General features: G+C 37.6%; 2 protein-coding genes across 2 annotated transcripts in view; both read left to right on the top strand.

Annotated features, from left to right (window-relative positions):
* The window catches only part of LOC139746353 (NADH dehydrogenase [ubiquinone] 1 beta subcomplex subunit 2, mitochondrial-like), a 246,601-nt gene extending 245,639 nt beyond the window's left edge, over window positions 1–962 (top strand). Inside the window, exon 4 of the mRNA XM_071657531.1 lies at window positions 519–962. Coding sequence (XP_071513632.1) covers window positions 519–593 — 75 coding nt within the window. The 3' untranslated portion in view covers window positions 594–962. The remainder of the gene's footprint in view (window positions 1–518) is intronic.
* Window positions 963–6,189: 5,227 nt separating this feature from the next.
* The window catches only part of LOC139746347 (activating signal cointegrator 1 complex subunit 3-like), a 114,433-nt gene continuing 101,579 nt past the window's right edge, over window positions 6,190–19,043 (top strand). The window contains 7 exon segments of the mRNA XM_071657521.1: window positions 6,190–6,262; window positions 8,492–8,541; window positions 11,798–11,924; window positions 13,228–13,339; window positions 13,571–13,720; window positions 14,783–14,890; window positions 17,569–17,709. Coding sequence (XP_071513622.1) covers window positions 8,520–8,541; window positions 11,798–11,924; window positions 13,228–13,339; window positions 13,571–13,720; window positions 14,783–14,890; window positions 17,569–17,709 — 660 coding nt within the window. The 5' untranslated portion in view covers window positions 6,190–6,262; window positions 8,492–8,519.

Below are 19,043 nucleotides of genomic sequence, written 5' to 3'. Positions count from 1 at the left end.
TACAGAACATCCTCACTCTAAACAGGTTCATATTAAGTGAATTTGAGGTTAAGTTATTCACACCATGTTTGGATAATCACACTTTCACTCAAATTATTGGTACAGTATAATGTTTTCAATGACTTAAGATCATTTTACCCAGTCACAGCATGGCATTCTGGGGAACCGTTGTTAGAGTAACTTTAATGATGAAAGTTCTCATACGTACCTGAGCTCAAGTATGTTTTATTTTTTCTCTTGCATTATTTGCCACTCTGTGGTGTGACAGCACTGAGAAGAACAGTGCATCTAGCTTCCAGTCTTTAGACAAGCACATTGATTTTTCTTTACGTAATCTTTTTATATAACCATGGACATCTGTTTTTGTACGAAGAATGATCAGACTTAGATGAGAAGATACTTTAAAATGGTAGAAAATGGAATGTAATTGTATCCTGATGGCCCTACAGAGAATTTTTTAATATTTTTATGTCAAGTGCATGAGCAATAACATGTTCTTGCTTTTTTATTATCTGCAGGGTGAATTCCCCTATCCTGACCCCTCTAAGTGGACTGATCAAGAGCTTGGCATTCCACCAGATGATGAAGATTGATGCATATATACATACATTTTATGTAGGTTAGATCAATAAGAATGACAACAGTTGAGGTAGTGTGGTTAAAGCATTATTTACAAAGGAGAAACTTCACAACTGCTGATCAGAAATGTAGGTAATCATATTGATGCATTATAAAAAAGAAAAACAAGTATATTTACTGCACCTGACTATTGTCACCATCCCTCCTCTTATAGTTCAGCTAGGCAGACATACACCAAAACAAGTTGTAAGATTTATGTGTATAGGACTGCACACAGTTTTACCTTGTTGAAGTATGAATTTAATCATGTATAGTTTCTACCTTGTAATATTTATGATGTAAATCACAGTTTGTGAATTTATGTAAATAAACATGTAATTTTATTTGTTGACTGTTTTATATCTCCCTATGTTATAGAGTTGATCAAAACCGTTTGACTTTCTTACCATGGTTGATATCCTTTGACTGTATAATACTGTACCAGACTTGTGGCTTCACCTTTACTTCTTTGCACCATCTTGTAGCTTATGGAATTTGGATGTGTGCCAAGGGAAAAGACATGCACAAATGACTATCGATCATGGTACAGTCCATAATACTTATCATACAGTATGGTAATTGCAATGTATCATCAGATAGCAACTGGTAGAAACTATGCTAGTTGCGTGACCCTTGTATTACAGATACAATTTGACCTCAAGAATCCTGGTAGATAAAGACCTGTACATCTGTAAATTTTATTTTTAACAGTTATCTTATACCCCCAAAGTTATTTTTTCTTGTTTCATACTTGTACATGTTCTTTAATGACTTGAACTGAATTACATCATCTGTTATGACAATCATTCCATACTTTTTCTCTTCTTTATCACTGTTTCATATCCAGACTTTCTGATTTAGGTCTGACCAGTGAATAGAGATATCAGCTATCACTGTGTATTCCCTTATGTGACAGTCTCACCAACATGCAGAATGTTTTGGCTGGTGCTTCAAGGAATATTATTACTTTTGCAACTTTGCTTCTAGTTGTCATTATGGTAAACAGTCTAAATGTATAGGAAAAATTCTGCATATGCCACCCTTTTGTGAGTGTAGGAAAAGGCTTAGTTGAATGAGGTAGATAGAAAGTCTCGTTACCTTGTTACATATATTCTGAACTCGAGCATACTGAGGTAGTCCTTTTTAACCGCTGTCTCTACATGTTGTTTCTGATTTAAATTGTTTCCCTTAGAGGATTTTGTATTGATTTTTCTCTGTTCCTCTGAAAGTGGGGACTTGGTGTGGAGGTCTACCTATATTAGAGTTTTTCTTTATCATAGATTTTGGCTGTTACTATGGAAGAAATAGAGGTTCACCCAAAGTCTTTTAGAATAAATGATAAAACTGAGTAGAAAAGTATTTTGTTTGGTTCTCAAATAAAGACTGCCAAAGCTATCAGTGTTTTGACAGTATTCTTTGCAGTATAGTTTCAGAGTATTTAGATGGAATTGTGACATAGTGATTGCTATCTTTATGTCCATGTGTCTATTTGTTATCAACTCTTCTGTACATATAGGTTAGATCAGTTGCATACAATTAGAGGCAGTTGCCATTAAGTGGTAATTATATTCCCATAAGAAGTAAAGTTGATTAGTTCAATTCATTTACCACATATGCTCTGGGATTACAAAAAATATATATATATTTTAAGATTATTACACAACTGGTCATACTGGAGATTATTTACTGCTAATGTAGTGTGCATCAGAAAATGAAATTTTGATTTTGTTACACATAAGTTGAAGTTAAAATAACTCTTAGACCTTAATTTAGCATGACTTAAACCAATTAAACCATCCCCTGCAAACATCAGAATGATTAACATCTGACCCAAGGATAATCTCTCTTTAGCTCCTTCGAGCTTTTAACCATCTCCTGAATAAGCAATACTCTCAAAGGCATACATCATTGGGTTGTATACTTGGATTCAAATATTAAATGGTGCCTTTCCATTTTTATCATTATTGGGGCCCTATTTCTGCTTCATATCAGAGCAGACAAAGGAGTTGTTTAAAGATTCATGTACATCCTCTATGATTTTAAGAATAGTTTTAACCAATGATTGAACGTAAGGGGCCCTCCAGATCTCAGATTAGCATTTATGTACTTCACTGTGGTTGAGTGCGTCCCATTTGAATGTTGAGAGTGTTATAATACAGATTGCTAAGCAAATTACAGTATGACTATGAAAAAGCATGCCAAAATAGCACTAAGTAAAGCAGTACAAGAGATGAACATGTATGGATCATTTTTGGATTTTGATTTGTCAGAATAAAAGTCCTCAATCCCTTTCCTATAGACTGGCACAAGGATGTTGCTGATGTACATTTAGTTTTCATTATGCAAGATTTATCAATGAATTTTGACTTCTAATTGATAGAGACAAATTTAGTAGCAAACATGTCTGGTACATAGAAACAAAAGAAAAAAAAATTGTGCATCAGTATTGGCTACTCTGAGTTTCTTTTACTTCACCAGATGTTTTTTCTTTGTGAATGGACCTGAAGATTTGTCCTAAGATGAGCTACAATTCTATTCTTCAATCTGTGAGCAGATCCTGTCTCAGCCCACCATCATAGAAAACATTGAATTTTGGTTTTCAGATGCCAAAGTGAAGCTTCTTTTGGGCTGCATTTTTAGCATCTATACAACAGATTCCTTTTCTTCCTGCAGTGCTGGCTGCTGTTTAGTTGTTAAAACATCATCCCCTTTATTAGTGTCCCAATGCTGGTTACAATGCTGTCTCCTTCACCAAAAAAAACAGTTTCTTTGTCATCTTAGAATACCTATATGTCTTCTCAACCAAGGGACTGTATGTACAAACTTTTCCCTGTTCAGATGACATAACTCCTGAATAGTTGCTTCATTTGTACAATGGATTGATTTGTCCTTGTATAGAGTACTACTTTCACATTTGGGGTGGTTCTATCCCTGTGTGCTTACTTGACAGAGTTGAGTGTAAAGCAATCCGACTTATAAACTGTCCCAGGCTAACTCCAAACTTGATCCCCTTGTCCTACACCACAATATTGGCTCACTTTCCCTCTTCTATAGGTATAACTTTGGTTTCTGCTCCCAAGAGTTGGCCGCTTGTGTGCCCCCACCCCTAGCTAGACTACGCAGTACTCGGGAAGCTGCTGCATCAAATGATTATTGTGTGGCCATTGGCAACTCAAGGCTGGGCCATTTTGATACCTACTTCTTTCCCTACAAGTTGAAACTCTGGAACTCTCTACTATCTATTATTTATATATATATGTATATATATATATATATATATATATATATATATATATATATATATATATATATATATATATATATATATATTTCATACATATTCGCCATTTCCCGCATTTGTGAGGTAGCATTTAGAAGACTGAGCCTTAGAGGGAATGTCCTCACTTGGCCCCCTTCTGTTCCTTTTTTATTTTTCTCATTAGTCATGTGGCTGCCAGGACCCTGCCAAAAAAAACATTATGCTATTGTTGGAACCTTTATATTTTCAAACATACCCATTTTTGCCCTCCCTGATAAAGTTCTCTCCATACATTGTTCTGCGCTCCCAGAACCCCCCCCCCCCCCATCCACCCTGTGATTCGCGTTTGCTTCCATTGTTCCATTAGCTTTAATGTCCACTACCAGGTATCAGAGACTTCACATTCCCCAAGTTATCTCCATTTAGACTCACACCCCAACTAACCTTTCCTTCGACCATGTTAAACATGATAACCTTGCTTTATTCACATTTACTCTCAACTTTCTTCTTACACATTTAGTCACATTTACACTTAACTCCCTTCTTACACATAATCTTCCACACGAACTCATCTGCAGTTCCTTAATGTGCCACCAGTGCTGCATCATCAGCAAATAACAAATGACTCATATGCAATCATGGTGTCTTGGCCTTTTGTTTATATATTAGTCTTAGAAACATTAACTGTTGTTGGTAATATCCGAATCACTAGGCAAAAATATAACACACATCCACCTACAAAGTTCAATATAATGCTGTCATATACAGGCCGCACAATGCACCCTGAGCACACACACCCAACCTGTGCCAGTACTGGCACAATCGAGAAGAAACTGCCAATGAATCTTTACACACACGAAAACATGAATAGTCATTACATAAAACTGCATCATCAAAAAACCGCTCACCCTATCCGCAGAGTTTAAAGCCAGCCTTTTTATCATCAGTCAGGATAGACTATAGGATGTGCCTTTTATGTTACGAGTTTGATGAACATTTTTTTTTTTTCCTACCGAGTAAAGAACGTATGGTTTTACTTAAATCCAATTTGGTCTTCGTAATACAATCAAAATAAGGGGCAACAATAAGTGAGTGCAGAAAATACAGGTACGGTAGATAGAAAACAGAATTATTTGACAAAATTTGCACAGTGGTAGAACCATATAGAATAATTGAAAGTAGTTACAATATCTGGGAGTGGATCTGTCAGCGGATGGAACCATGGAAGCGGAAGTGGATCATAGGGTGGGGGAGGGGGCGAAAATTTTGGGAGCCTTGAAAAATGTGTGGAAGTCGAGAACATTATCTCGGAAAGCAAAAATGGGTATGTTTGAAGGAATAGTGGTTCCAACAATGTTGTATGGTTGCGAGGCGTGGGCTATGGATAGAGTTGTGCGCAGGAGGATGGATGTGCTGGAAATGAGATGTTTGAGGACAATGTGTGGTGTGAGGTGGTTTGATCGAGTAAGTAACGTAAGGGTAAGAGAGATGTGTGGAAATAAAAAGAGCGTGGTTGAGAGAGCAGAAGAGGGTGTTTTGAAATGGTTTGGGCACATGGAGAGAATGAGTGAGGAAAGATTGACCAAGAGGATATATGTGTCGGAGGTGGAGGGAACGAGGAGAAGAGGGAGACCAAATTGGAGGTGGAAAGATGGAGTGAAAAAGATTTTGTGTGATCGGGGCCTGAACATGCAGGAGGGTGAAAGGAGGGCAAGGAATAGAGTGAATTGGAGCGATGTGGTATACAGGGGTTGACGTGCTGTCAGTGGATTGAATCAAGGCATGTGAAGCGTCTGGGGTAAACCATGGAAAGCTGTGTAGGTATGTATATTTGCGTGTGTGGACGTGTGTATGTACATGTGTATGGGGGGGGGGGGTTGGGCCATTTCTTTCGTCTGTTTCCTTGCGCTACCTCGCAAACGCGGGAGACAGCGACAAAGTATAAAAAAAAAAAAAAAAAAAAAAGTTACAAATTGAAATGATTTCTCTATGGATGAAAACTAGTGCAAACAAGCTTAGTACAGTCGCCAGAAACAATGAAGAAGAATGAAAGTAGTGACAAATTGAACCAGATGCAAATTGCAAATTGAATATTTGCACATAAGAGGATTCTTCCCCAACATGGTGCAACTGAGTCAGTTCCCTTAGGAATATGTGTTGGCTTTTACCTTGTATATAGGCAAATGATTGAAATGATTCCGAAAAGGATTGAAGATATTATGAGTATATCTTAAAGTCATAATCATACTTTTTGCTGGAAAATTTAACAGAATTTGTATATATATATAAAAAAAAAAATTCTAAAGGAACACTGGCCAAACAGGTCGTCTGATGGCCAATGTTATGGTCGCGGAACAGAAACTTGAGGTGCCAAGGGAACTTAATGTGAGTAATATGCTATAATGTCAAAGATGATATATGAATGTTTTTCATTCACATGTATCCCAGTTCTAAGAGTAAACGTCATGTACATCAAAATAAGTGTATTTCTTGGCTCTGTGGTTGTGGTTGCACGTTCTAAAATGTCACATCTGTTGTCCCGTAGTGTTTCCTATCGTGTGTACACAAACTACTTTGGTGAATTTATGTTAATTCTCTCCAAGGTAATTAATCATGAGACTAATGACTTATCCATCCATCAGATAAGATTATTATCATTATTATTATTTCATTATTATTATTATTCAAAAGACCTTATTTATTTATCTAAAACTGGTGCGAGTTTAGGGGCACCACTGACAAAGTTGAATAACTTACTAATTAAGAATATTAGTAAAAGGTTAAATCAAAAGAGCATGATTTGTAGATAAGAAAAGAATCTACCTAGAGTGATGTAAAGGCTATAAAGATGAAGTTAGATGTGAGGTAAAAGTATTTGAAACACAAGTATATATATATCAGTGGAAAGCTTGCCTAACCTCAATTAAAGACTGATATAACTTAAGATACTGAAGACAATGTTATTATCTTACCGTATTGCCAGCATGCAAGTATAGGAAGTGAAACCTGCAGATGATGAGCACATTTAGCAGGTGGAAAAACCCATCTCTGGGATGTCAGGTTATCAGGCGCTATACTGGTCTCTCTATATTGACCAGACCTAGTTTTTCAGAGAAGGTTAATGTTAGAATAAAGACAAAAATTGTTGAGATGGTGAACTCATCCCTTTCCAAACATTTTTCAAATCTTGTTTGTAGGCACATTGATATTTTTTTTTGCTTCCCAGCAAGAGTGCAGGCCTTTTCATCTTTGGACAACTTCTTATGGCCCATGTTTGATTACTGTTAGAGAAAAGATATCATCTAGAACAAAAGTGAACTCGAGAAAATAACAAGGACAATGAGGAGAGGTAGCATTCCTCACCTCGCAGTACCATGAGGTAACTAAGTAGTGTATTATGTCATCATACCTCGAAGACTGCTGCCAGATATAGGGTATTCCCACCTTAGGCTCATAATAAGATTTTTCCCATGAGATGAAACTGGAGGCATGAAAGTCATACTTTAATGGTATCCATCAGATACTTTTTACAGAGTCTTCAATGTACTGAATCACACTCAACCATTATATTTCTCTCTTACCTAAACATTATTACACTACTATTGCGAAACAAAATTTCTTAATATTAAAAGTTGATTGTGATCCAGAGGTAAGCTGGACTTTTGCCATATATGAGTGGCTAGGAGTATCATTGATTTGCATAGGTTGTGTCCTGCACAAGAGATTACCATAAGATTATCAAAACATGATCTGGTGGCTCGGAGTATCATTGATTTGCATTGGTTTTTTTACTTTATGGAAATTTCCATTAGATTAGCAAAGCATGATCTGGGACTTAGAGGGAAGTGTCTCCAGAACTGATTCCATGGGAATGGGATGAAACCATCTAATGTACAGTTTCTCTGGGCACAAGAACTAGGAGAGCTGAGATTAAGTTAATTCAGTTTACAGAAATATGGAATTTTAAGAAATGCATATGAGTTGATTCCTTGTGTCTACCAGAAGCGATTCAAACTGGTTCTGTGTTGTTTTCATTGCAAAAATAAGTGATGATATGGGAAGGAGAGGATGTAATAATGAAAAATGATACAGTTTAATAAAAGTAGGTGAAACTCGTGTAGAAAGTACCTGAAAAAGTAAAAAGTATCAGAACCTACAAAAATTCTCTTCTGACTTTCAACAGTTGCCGAGATTTATTTTAATTATCGGTGTTTTGTTGTATGCTATCCTTGGTCAGACATTCATATTAGTATCCACATGACATAATTATCCATTTTACAGAAGCTTCTTAGTCCCAGATTTTTTGTTTTACTGATACGTAACCAGTACATCTCAGTGTTTCATGATAAAGAATTTGTAGGTTGTATCAACCTTGGGAGATACATGCCATCAGTTATATAACACATCTACATCAGATTTTTTAAAACTACTTTAAAAAGAGAGTGTTAGTAAAACATGTAGTATCTTCAATGTTTAATATTCAAATCAGTTTTTATATAAGCTTTGTGAAAGGAGTAGAAGTTGATACAATGTGGAGAATATATTTGTGAACAACATTCCACGGAAAATGAAATATTTCACTAATGTTAAGCAGTATTTTGTTTTATCTTGCAGATTCTGGGAATTCAGAGATTACTAAAGGATGGCACCTCATGGTGAAAGAAGTAAGTTAATTGAGTCTTACGTCATTAATTATTATTTAATATTTTGCATTTCCAGTATCTTTTCAGGTTCAGAATAGCAAATTTACTATACCCAGTTTAATACAAGATAGTAATGAAAAAGAAATGGGTGAAATTATGAAAACCCTTGATCAGCTCCAATTTCATATAATATGAATTTTCCTTATTACTTATTTTGATGTCCAAATAGGTAAGTATATTGATTAGTAAATCTTGAAGTGATAAAACAGAACTTGAGTGTATATGTAAGTGAATTATTAGAAATTCTAAAACTTTTATGAATATACAGTATATTGAAATTATAGTAGTGTTTAAACTGAGGTTCAGATATTCTATACAGTCAAGCTCCTGCCATCCTTTTCTCACTTCTATTGTGCCCCAAATAGAGGCATGAATCTTCTTTGTAGTAAACTACTTCAGATTTGTCCTACAACCACAGTTCTTAAACAAAAGTACATTAGTAATCTTGCATAGTAGATATTTTTTGGAACATCAGCAGCCTGCCAGATTTATTAGTGAACTTCAAAAATTACTACCAAGCGATATACCTGCAATATTTTAACAACCATCATTCTGTCACAAAGATCACCGAACAAGGGACTCCTGCCCCAAGTTTCAGAAGTTTGGAGAAACTTCAGAAAGGTATCAGTTGCTGGTTAGGGCAACTACCAGCCTAATTATTCTAAGCATTTGCAATGCTGATGATTCCACTTTACACATTTCAACTCACTTTGCCTCCCTCCCTCTTTCAAACACTCATTCTCTTTTCTGAACTGAACATATTTTCTGTCAATTTGGACCTGTTCAGCATTTCAGACTTTGATAGTTTTGAAATGCAATTTTTTCCAACACCTTATATCTCCCTAAGTCACTAATTTTACTCTGTTTAGTTTCAAAACACCACAATTATGTCATGTGATATTAACATTGGGGGTATAGGCATATCCTCCACTCTGGTCTGGAAACCCCACAAATGACCATCACAAAGTGAGGTTCCCTAAAGCTGGGGGTGTTGGATAGATGTCATGATTATTGTTTGTTTGATCAGCTATTTCATTTATTTTTCCCATCATTTCTTGTAGTGAGGTAGTGCCAGGAACAGATGAAAAAACAACACTCATTTACCCTCTAGTTGAAATGCATAATGCATCAAACCATATTCCTCGTCCACAGCCAGGCCCTAGTGAACCATGGGCACCAATAGATGTTTGTGGAAAAGCAAGGTCATAAAGGAGAGGGGTATGTATCATCTGCCAACATGCATTTCCGACATCACCCTGCCCCATGGGAAACAGCATAAATGCACGGGGTGGGGTGATGACGGAACTGGATGTTGGCAGGTGATACAGCTCTAGTAGCTGATTCTTTGGAGAAACTGCAGAAGTTAGTGACTGAGTATATGCTTAGATGTGTATATGTGTATATATGTATATGAGTGGATTTGGCCCTCTGTTTCCTGGTGCTACCTCACTAACATAGGAAATGACAATCAAGTATAAAAAAAAGGATAGAGATGCTCTGTGGAAGGTATTAAGAAAATATGGTGTGGGAGGAAAGTTGTTAGAAGCAGTGAAAAGTTTTTATCGAGGATGTAAGGCATGTGTACGTGTAGGAAGAGAGGAAAGTGATTGGTTCTCAGTGAATGTAGGTTTGCGGCAGGGGTGTGTGATGTCTCCATGGTTGTTTAATTTGTTTATGGATGGGGTTGTTAGGGAGGTAAATGCAAGAGTTTTGGAAAGAGGGGCAAGTATGCAGTCTGTTGGGGATGAGAGAGCTTGGGAAGTGAGTCAGTTGTTGTTCGCTGATGATACAGCGCTGGTGGCTGATTCATGTGAGAAACTGCAGAAGCTGGTGACTGAGTTTGGAAAAGTGTGTGGAAGAAGAAAGTTAAGAGTAAATGTGAATAAGAGCAAGGTTATTAGGTACAGTCGGGTTGAGGGTCAAGTAAATTGGGAGGTGAGTTTGAATGGAGAAAAACTGGAGGAAGTGAAGTGTTTTAGATATCTGGGAGTGGATCTGTCAGCGGATGGAACCATGGAAGCGGAAGTGGATCATAGGGTGGGGGAGGGGGCGAAAATTCTGGGGGCCTTGAAGAATGTGTGGAAGTCGAGAACATTATCTCGGAAAGCAAAAATGGGTATGTTTGAAGGAATAGTGGTTCCAACAATGTTGTATGGTTGTGAGGCGTGGGCTATGGATAGAGTTGTGCGCAGGAGGATGGATGTGCTGGAAATGAGATGTTTGAGGACAATGTGTGGTGTGAGGTGGTTTGATCGAGTGAGTAACGTAAGGGTAAGAGAGATGTGTGGAAATAAAAAGAGCGTGGTTGAGAGAGCAGAAGAGGGTGTTTTGAAGTGGTTTGGGCACATGGAGAGAATGAGTGAGGAAAGATTGACCGAGAGGATATATGTGTCGGAGGTGGAGGGAACGAGGAGAAGAGGGAGACCAAATTGGAGGTGGAAAGATGGAGTGAAAAAGATTTTGTGTGATCGGGGCCTGAACATGCAGGAGGGTGAAAGGAGGGCAAGGAATAGAGTGAATTGGAGCGATGTGGTATACCGGGGTTGACGTGCTGTCAGTGGATTGAATCAAGGCATGTGAAGCGTCTGGGGTAAACCATGGAAAGCTGTGTAGGTATGTATATTTGCGTGTGTGGAAGTATGTATATACATGTGTATGGGGGGGGGGGGTTGGGCCATTTCTTTTGTCTGTTTCCTTGCGCTACCTCGCAAACGCGGGAGACAGCGACAAAGTATAATAAAAAAAATAAAAATAAAAAATTTTACAGTGTAAATATTATTTTGCATTAGTTATGATTTTATCTTGGGTAAAATGCTCAGAATAATTATTATCCTGCATCTTGTTTCCTCAAATTTTCACAAGTAGTAGCTTCTGATTTGTGGATATGCACTTTCATAATATTCATATAGTGCTTCTAACTTAACATGTAGATGATCCATGATGAATCCTTCTGAAAAATATTGAAAAATAATCACTTCAGAGATGAAAATGGTAGAATATATTAATATATGATGCATTTTCTGTTGTTAGTTATGAACTAGAATGCTGTAAAAAACAGATATGTGCTAAAGTGATGTACTGTTTACCAGTAATAGTACTTTAAGCACTACAGCATGCTCATAGCTTTCACATTTTTATCAGTATGGGTACTTTCATTACTGACATGTATTGCATATGAATGCAACAATAACATTTTGACTAATGTATTCAAATATAGTTCAGGGTCCACCTCGTTTGACATCTTTCCTGCGATTGCATGCAAATGTGAGCCGAAATGGAGAAAATGAATACAATCTTGCACAAGTCTTGGCAATTAAAAGGAAAGAACGACACCAGCGAATGAGGTAAGTCCTATGGCTGGATTTTATTGCTTGGTGCGTTCCCCCATCTGTGTCTTAATGTAAATGTATTTTGTAGAAAGTAAATATTGAATTTTTTTCTCAGTTTATAAGTGTAAAGATTATTTTATTTTGGGTGGCTGAACAATTATTTGAATGCCATCTTTTCCATGCATACTTGCCAACTTAAGAAGTGGAAAGCATTTTGAAGCTTAATAGGGTATTTCTGGAAGAAATTTAGTATGAATGTGGTATTATATAATGATTGATGAGTTATATGTTTCTGTAATGGGAAGTAATTAAGTGGACTAGTTGCATCAATTTGCTGATTTGGGCATATACAATGAAATATTTTGGGCTATTAGATGTAATGAAAGATACAGTGTAGCATCCTTTTCTCTTTGTAAATGAAAGTTTTCTTTTGAAAGATGTACCACAACAGTCATACTTTGTAAAGGACTAGTAGGAATGGAAGTATGTAAAGAAGATGGTGTTAAAGACTTATGAGTAACCGTAAGTGAAAAGCTATTGAAAACTCACCGACAGAATAACATTTTATAGTCAGGTGACGTGTTGAGTGATATTGAGATAGTTCCTTAAGAGAGATAGAGCATTGATGGTGAAGTTATTCATTACATACATAAGAAGTAAGCTTGAATACTGCTTTATTATGTGGTCACCATCAAGACAGAAAAATTAACATATTAGAAAGAATTCAGAAACATTCTTTGATCACTGTTAAGGGAATGAAACATTTAGATTATCATGAGAGGATAAAAGAGTTTAAAGTCTTCAATTAAGAAAGAAGGGAGAGGTATACGTGAACATATGCATGATAATAGATAAAGGGTATCAAAAATCACCTTGGTTGAAATGCATCATAGCTTGAAAGAAACTAATCTCCAAAGCACTTAAGAGGGTGTGATGTGTCTTTGCTTGTTAAACATCCTTCCCTTGGTTTATGAGTTTCTCTTGTACCCTATTACATAGTGTCATCTCTGGTCCATTCCATTGCCAGTCATAGATAAAGTTTTTTTTTTCAAACTATTCGCCATTTCCCACGTTAGCGAGGTAGCGTTAAGAACAGAGGACTGGGCCTTTTTTGGAATATCCTCACCTGGCCCCCTCTGTTCCTTCTTTTGGAAAATTAAAAAAAAAAAAAAAAAAAAATAAAGTTACTTCCCCATTTTATTCTGATTATATACAGTGATCCTGTAATTTTGCCAGTTTTTGTAGTTTAGATTCTGATACTAGTGGCTTTACTGACTTATTTTCCCCATACTGACAAAGAATATTTGATTCTGCACAGAGAAAGTGGAGTAACATGGTCTCGCATCAAAAGTGAGGTAGAGTGCTTAGGTAAAAGCAATGCAGTCAGCCTTGACTGTTACCTTCGGGAAGTGTGGGAAGTTGCACGACAGGTAAGCCCCAACAATATCCTAGGCACATGATAACAGAATTCATTTTCCATCTTGTTTTAGATTCAATATATAGTTTGTTAATGTAAGTAGTTCCTCTGAGGGGCTTCATTTTGCTTTTCACCTTCTTGATATTTAGCAAAAATGGTTATGGTGATTTATAGTAACCAAAAGCAGAGCCATTAGATATGGTTAACAAAGTCTTGCAGAGGAATAACATACTGTTGACAACAGGTTGCACCAGAACTTGATACTCGTGATGAGGCAGCCACTTTGCTATTCACTGTCTCTCATGACAGTGCTGTGCTCACTATCAAGCAAAAGATGAAACTGCAGCAGATGTTTGGTGATGTTAAACCTCTTCTTCTTGAAAGAGCTCACAAGGTCAGTGCTTGAAGTTTGCTAATAGGCTATCTTTTTTTAATATGTTACATCAGTAGTTAATTAAACATCTATTCATGAAAACTGTTGTATATGCAGTTTTTTTCTTCATTGTAACTAGATTTTTGTTTGAAATTATTTCCAGAAAATGCATTATGGCATGATTACATTTGTGCTGTATGTGAGGCAGGACGGCTTTGGGAATGGATTAAGGCCAGCAAGTATGAGTATACACATGTGTATATATGTGTATGTATGTATGTATGAATATGTATATGTACAAGTAGGTGCATATATGTATAAGTATGTGAGTGTCTTTCCTTGTTAGTTTCCTGGCTTTTACCTTGCTGACACAGGGAATGGCAGTCAAGTATGAAATTCACTGCCCTCCTTTATCTTTCTTGTGCTGGCTGACTGCAGTCTTGTATTTCTCCTCTGTTGTACATCCCTGAACTCTCTCACTCTGAGATTTCTCTTTCCATTTTGCTCCTCCTCAATTGACCACCAGAGTTAGTCATGTTCTGACCCCTTCATTGTAGTTTTCACAGAACCCTCTAAAACTGGTTCATACTCTTTATGATAGAACTCCTAGTCATTGCTCTCAAAAAACTTGAACCATTCTACTTGATTGCCATGGCTTTGCATCTTTTTTTTGTTCCTTTGCCCTCTCTGATCCTCTTCATACATCATCCACCACCAAATATTCATACAGGAGAATCATACTTCAAATGTTCTTTTTCCATGCAACAGTGTTTAAAGAAAAGGTCAAGTAGAGATGGCTTTATCTTCCTCCTAGTCCTCATATGCTTTGTGTGTGTGTTATTGTGATAACCTGGTAACGTTACCTATTTAACTGTTTGGTAGGGTTAGGGATTTCTAAGATAGTGGGGGCCCCATCTCATGTATGTGTTTGTCAGGGGCCCCCAACCTAGCAGGCTGGTATAAGTGAGGGGATGCATAGTTTCCAGGAGTACATCTACCCTGTTTAACTTTTACAAAAATTCAGTTTTATGTTTCAGTGAAAGGAAAGAATATATTTATGGGCATTTACTGAATTTTTTGCAGGCTATTCGCTGCATTGCAGATTTAGTGAGTGAAGAGGATTTGGTGGAGATGATGACCACCCTTCAGACTCCTCAAGACACATCATCTATGTTTGGGGTTAATATTAAGGTAAGAAGGAATGAATTTTTTGGGGGGTTGATATGAAGGTAGTAGATTTAGATAGATAAAAGTAATGTTTTTTGTCTACAGGTTCTACAGGTTCTTAGAAAAGGATGAGATATTAAGCAGATTTTTTTAGGTTAACATTGTGATAGGAAATGTTTGATATTGTAAGGCATTTTATGGTGTAACCTTAATAGGAAATCTGAGGATATCAGTTACATGAAGAGCTGATAATAGGTAGGAAAATTTTGATATTTAGAAAATTTGATGGTTTACATAAATGCTGCATTAGGAAATTTTGTCACTCTTTATGTTTAATGTTATAGTAAGACTGGAAAGATGTCATGGATTTTAGTAGGAAAAACTTATTGTTAGGCATTTTTTGATAGAGATGCCTCAAGGGGTATGTGAGGTGTATGTGCAAGTAGATAAAGAAGAGTGTGAGTGGTTTCAGGTGAATGTTGGTTACTGGTAGGGGTGTGTGATGTCACCATGGCTGTTTAATTGTTTACAGATGAGGTTGTGAGGAAGTCAGATGCAAGGTCTTGGAGAGGGGAGTAGTCTCCAGGGGTGAGGTGGCCTGAAAAGTGAGAAGGTTATTTATTGTCAGCTGATGACAGCACTAATGGCAGATTCGAGTGTAAGATTGCTGAAATTTGGGAGAATGTGTGAAGGGTGGCATTTAAGATTAAATGTGAATAAAAATAAGGCTTATAGGTTAAGCAGGACAGAGGGACAGGGTAGATGGGGGTTGTTAGCTTGAATGTAGAAAATTTGGAGGAAATGAATATTTAGTTACCTGGGAGTGGATTTCTCAGAAAATGGAACTATGGTGGCAAAAGTGAGTCAGAGGGTGCTTGAAGGGAATGAAGGTTCTGGGAGCATTTAAGAATATGTAGAAAGGGAACTTATTATCCGGAAGGTCGTAGATAGGTATGTTTGAAAATTTAGTAATGCTGTATGCATGTGAGGCATGGAACCATGAGGGCAGAAGTGAGTCAGTTGAAGAGTTAAGCCAAACTTGAATTTATATAAACTCTTAAAGACTTTAAGACTTAAGACTTATTTGATCAGAATTGCAACATAGAAGCGGTAATGCTACTGATAGTAGCAAAATATTACTATAGTTGAAAAGTAGGCAAGTTTCTTTTTTATCTCACAAAACCAAACTGTTGAAAATGTCAGTCGGGTAGCATATGTCAAAAACAAACCTGCTGAGTGGCGTCCCCCTTCAAGTGGCACCCAGGGCACCTGCCATACCTGCCATACCCTAGATATGCCACTATCCCAAATGAAATGTGCATCAGTGGTATAAATAGATGAATAGTAACTTATTTTTACTTTGCTTTGTAGTGAGTAATGATATACACAGTACCTTTTTTGTTTCTTATGCAGAGTAGTAAGTGTGAACACAACATATAACTGAATTTGTATCAAAGTCAGTAAAAGTTGCGAGGTAGCGCAAGGAAACAGATGAAAGAATGGCCCAACCCACCCACATACACATGTATATACATACACGTCCACATACGCACATATACATACCTATACATTTCAACGTATACATATATTTACATACACAGACATATACATACATACACATGTACATAATTCATACTTGCTGCCTTCACTCATTCCTGTCGCCACCCCGCCCCACATGAAATGACAACCACTTCCCCCGCATGTGCGCGAGGTAGCACCAGGAAAAGATAAGAAAGGCCACATTCGTTCACACTCAGTCTCTAACTGTCGTGTGTAATGCACTGAAACCACAGCTCCCTTTTCACATCCAGGCCCCATAAAACTTTCCATGGTTTACCCCAGACGCTTCACATACCCTGGTTCAATCCATTGACAGCACGTCAACCCCGGTATACCACATCGTTCCAATTCACTCCATTCCTTGCACGCCGTTCACCCTCCTGCTTTATATATTGAATGATTAATGGCTTTTCCGTTACACTTCTCTTTAGAATGTGGAGGAAGCAGTTATTACAATTACAAAGATTTCATCTTAGAAATTGTAGTACATAACTTACGATAATTATCCTGGGGATTGGAGAAAAGGAATACTTCCCATATATTTCCTGCGTGTTATAGAAGATGACTATAAGGGGTGGGAGCTAGGGGCTGGAAATCCTCCCCTCCCATTTTCTTATTTTCCAAAAGAAGGAACAGAGAAGTGGGCCAAGTGAGGATATTCCCTTTAAGGCTCAGTCCTCTGTTCTTGGTACTTCCTTGCTAATGTGGGAAATGACAAGTATGTATGAAAAGAATTAAGATAATGTCAACATGAACATTATTGAAAGTTGTTCATGACAGAGTAAACATGTTCAAAAGTAATAGGTCCCAAGGTGATGTTTGTACATAATCATTTAGAATGAATATTCCACTCGAAGTTTCAAATGAGATATATCTAGTTTTTGACCATTATGGAAGAACATTATGCACCTGAGTGATAAGTTGCTCTTGTATTGCTGTATGTATTGTGTGTTAACTCGCAAGGTAGAGATTAGATAGATGATCACTAGATGGGAAGCACCAATCCAAGTAGTGGTGTGGGTTCTTAGGTTATGTGATATGCCACCAAGTGTAGATTTTGAAGAATAAGAGCACCATAGGTAAACCACTAACAGTTGAATGAGCTTTGTCCTTAAATAAGTAATCTTTATTTATTATGGAAGGTTGGTCCCCGAGCCCAACCTCCAGAACTGCTGCCAGCTGTTAAGCTTCTAGACTTGCGTAAAGTGAAAGTGGTTTCTCAAGCAACGCTGAAATATGATGACTTTAAGTTGGAACCTGTTGAAGTGGAAGTTAAGAAAAAGGTTTGTTTAATATATTTTCTTGTAATATTGTCAAACAAATGTTTATTTGATATCTTCATACTTTGGTCTGTTTTGAGTGAGCTATGCTTTTTGTCATTTAATTCATAAATAGATCAGTTATATAATCCCCAGGACCCCATTTACAAGGCTACATTGCAGTCAGTAGCAAGGATATGATGGAACCCTTTGGACTGAGAATTTCATCACTGTAATTTTACCTCCTTTTTGTCCAACAAAGGGGACTTTTCATTCATGGCATAACCTCATTTAGATAGGGTCCAGAAGCATTTGCTTTTTTTTTTTTTTTTTTTTTTCTTTATACTTTGTCGCTGTCTCCTGCGTTTGCGAGGTAGCGCAAGGAAACAGACGAAAGAAATGGCCCAACCCCCCCCCATACACATGTATATACATACGTCCACACACGCAAATATACATACCTACACAGCTTTCCATGGTTTACCCCAGACGCTTCACATGCCTTGATTCAATCCACTGACAGCACGTCAACCCCGGTATACCACATCGCTCCAATTCACTCTATTCCTTGCCCTCCTTTCACCCTCCTGCATGTTCAGGCCCCGATCACACAAAATCTTTTTCACTCCATCTTTCCACCTCCAATTTGGTCTCCCTCTTCTCCTTGTTCCCTCCACCTCCGACACATATATCCTCTTGGTCAATCTTTCCTCACTCATCCACTCCATGTGCCCAAACCACTTCAAAACACCCTCTTCTGCTCTCTCAACCACGCTCTTTTTATTTCCACACATCTCTCTTACCCTTACATTACTCACTCGATCAAACCACCTCACACCACACATTGTCCTCAAACATCTCATTTCCAGCACATCCATCCTCCTGCGCACAACTCTATCCATAGCCCACGCCTCGCAACCATACAACATTGTTGGAACCACTATTCCTTCAAACATACCCATTTTTGCTTTCCGAGATAATGTTCTCGACTTCCACACATTCTTCAAGGCCCCCAGGATTTTCGCCCCCTCCCCCACCCTATGATCCACTTCCGCTTCCATGGTTCCATCCGCTGCCAGATCCACTCCCAGATATCTAAAACACTTCACTTCCTCCAGTTTTTCTCCATTCAAACTCACCTCCCAATTGACTTGACCCTCAACCCTACTGTACCTAATAACCTTGCTCTTATTCACATTTACTCTTAACTTTCTTCTTCCACACACTTTACCAAACTCAGTCACCAGCTTCTGCAGTTTCTCACATGAATCAGCCACCAGCGCTGTATCATCAGCGAACAACAACTGACTCACTTCCCAAGCTCTCTCATCCCCAACAGACTTCATACTTGCCCCTCT

Source organism: Panulirus ornatus, chromosome 64, assembly GCF_036320965.1.
Source record: "Panulirus ornatus isolate Po-2019 chromosome 64, ASM3632096v1, whole genome shotgun sequence".
Classification (NCBI taxonomy): Eukaryota; Metazoa; Arthropoda; class Malacostraca; order Decapoda; family Palinuridae; genus Panulirus; species Panulirus ornatus.
Note: the sequence above shows the minus strand (reverse complement) of the source record. Positions and strands in the feature narration are given on the sequence as shown.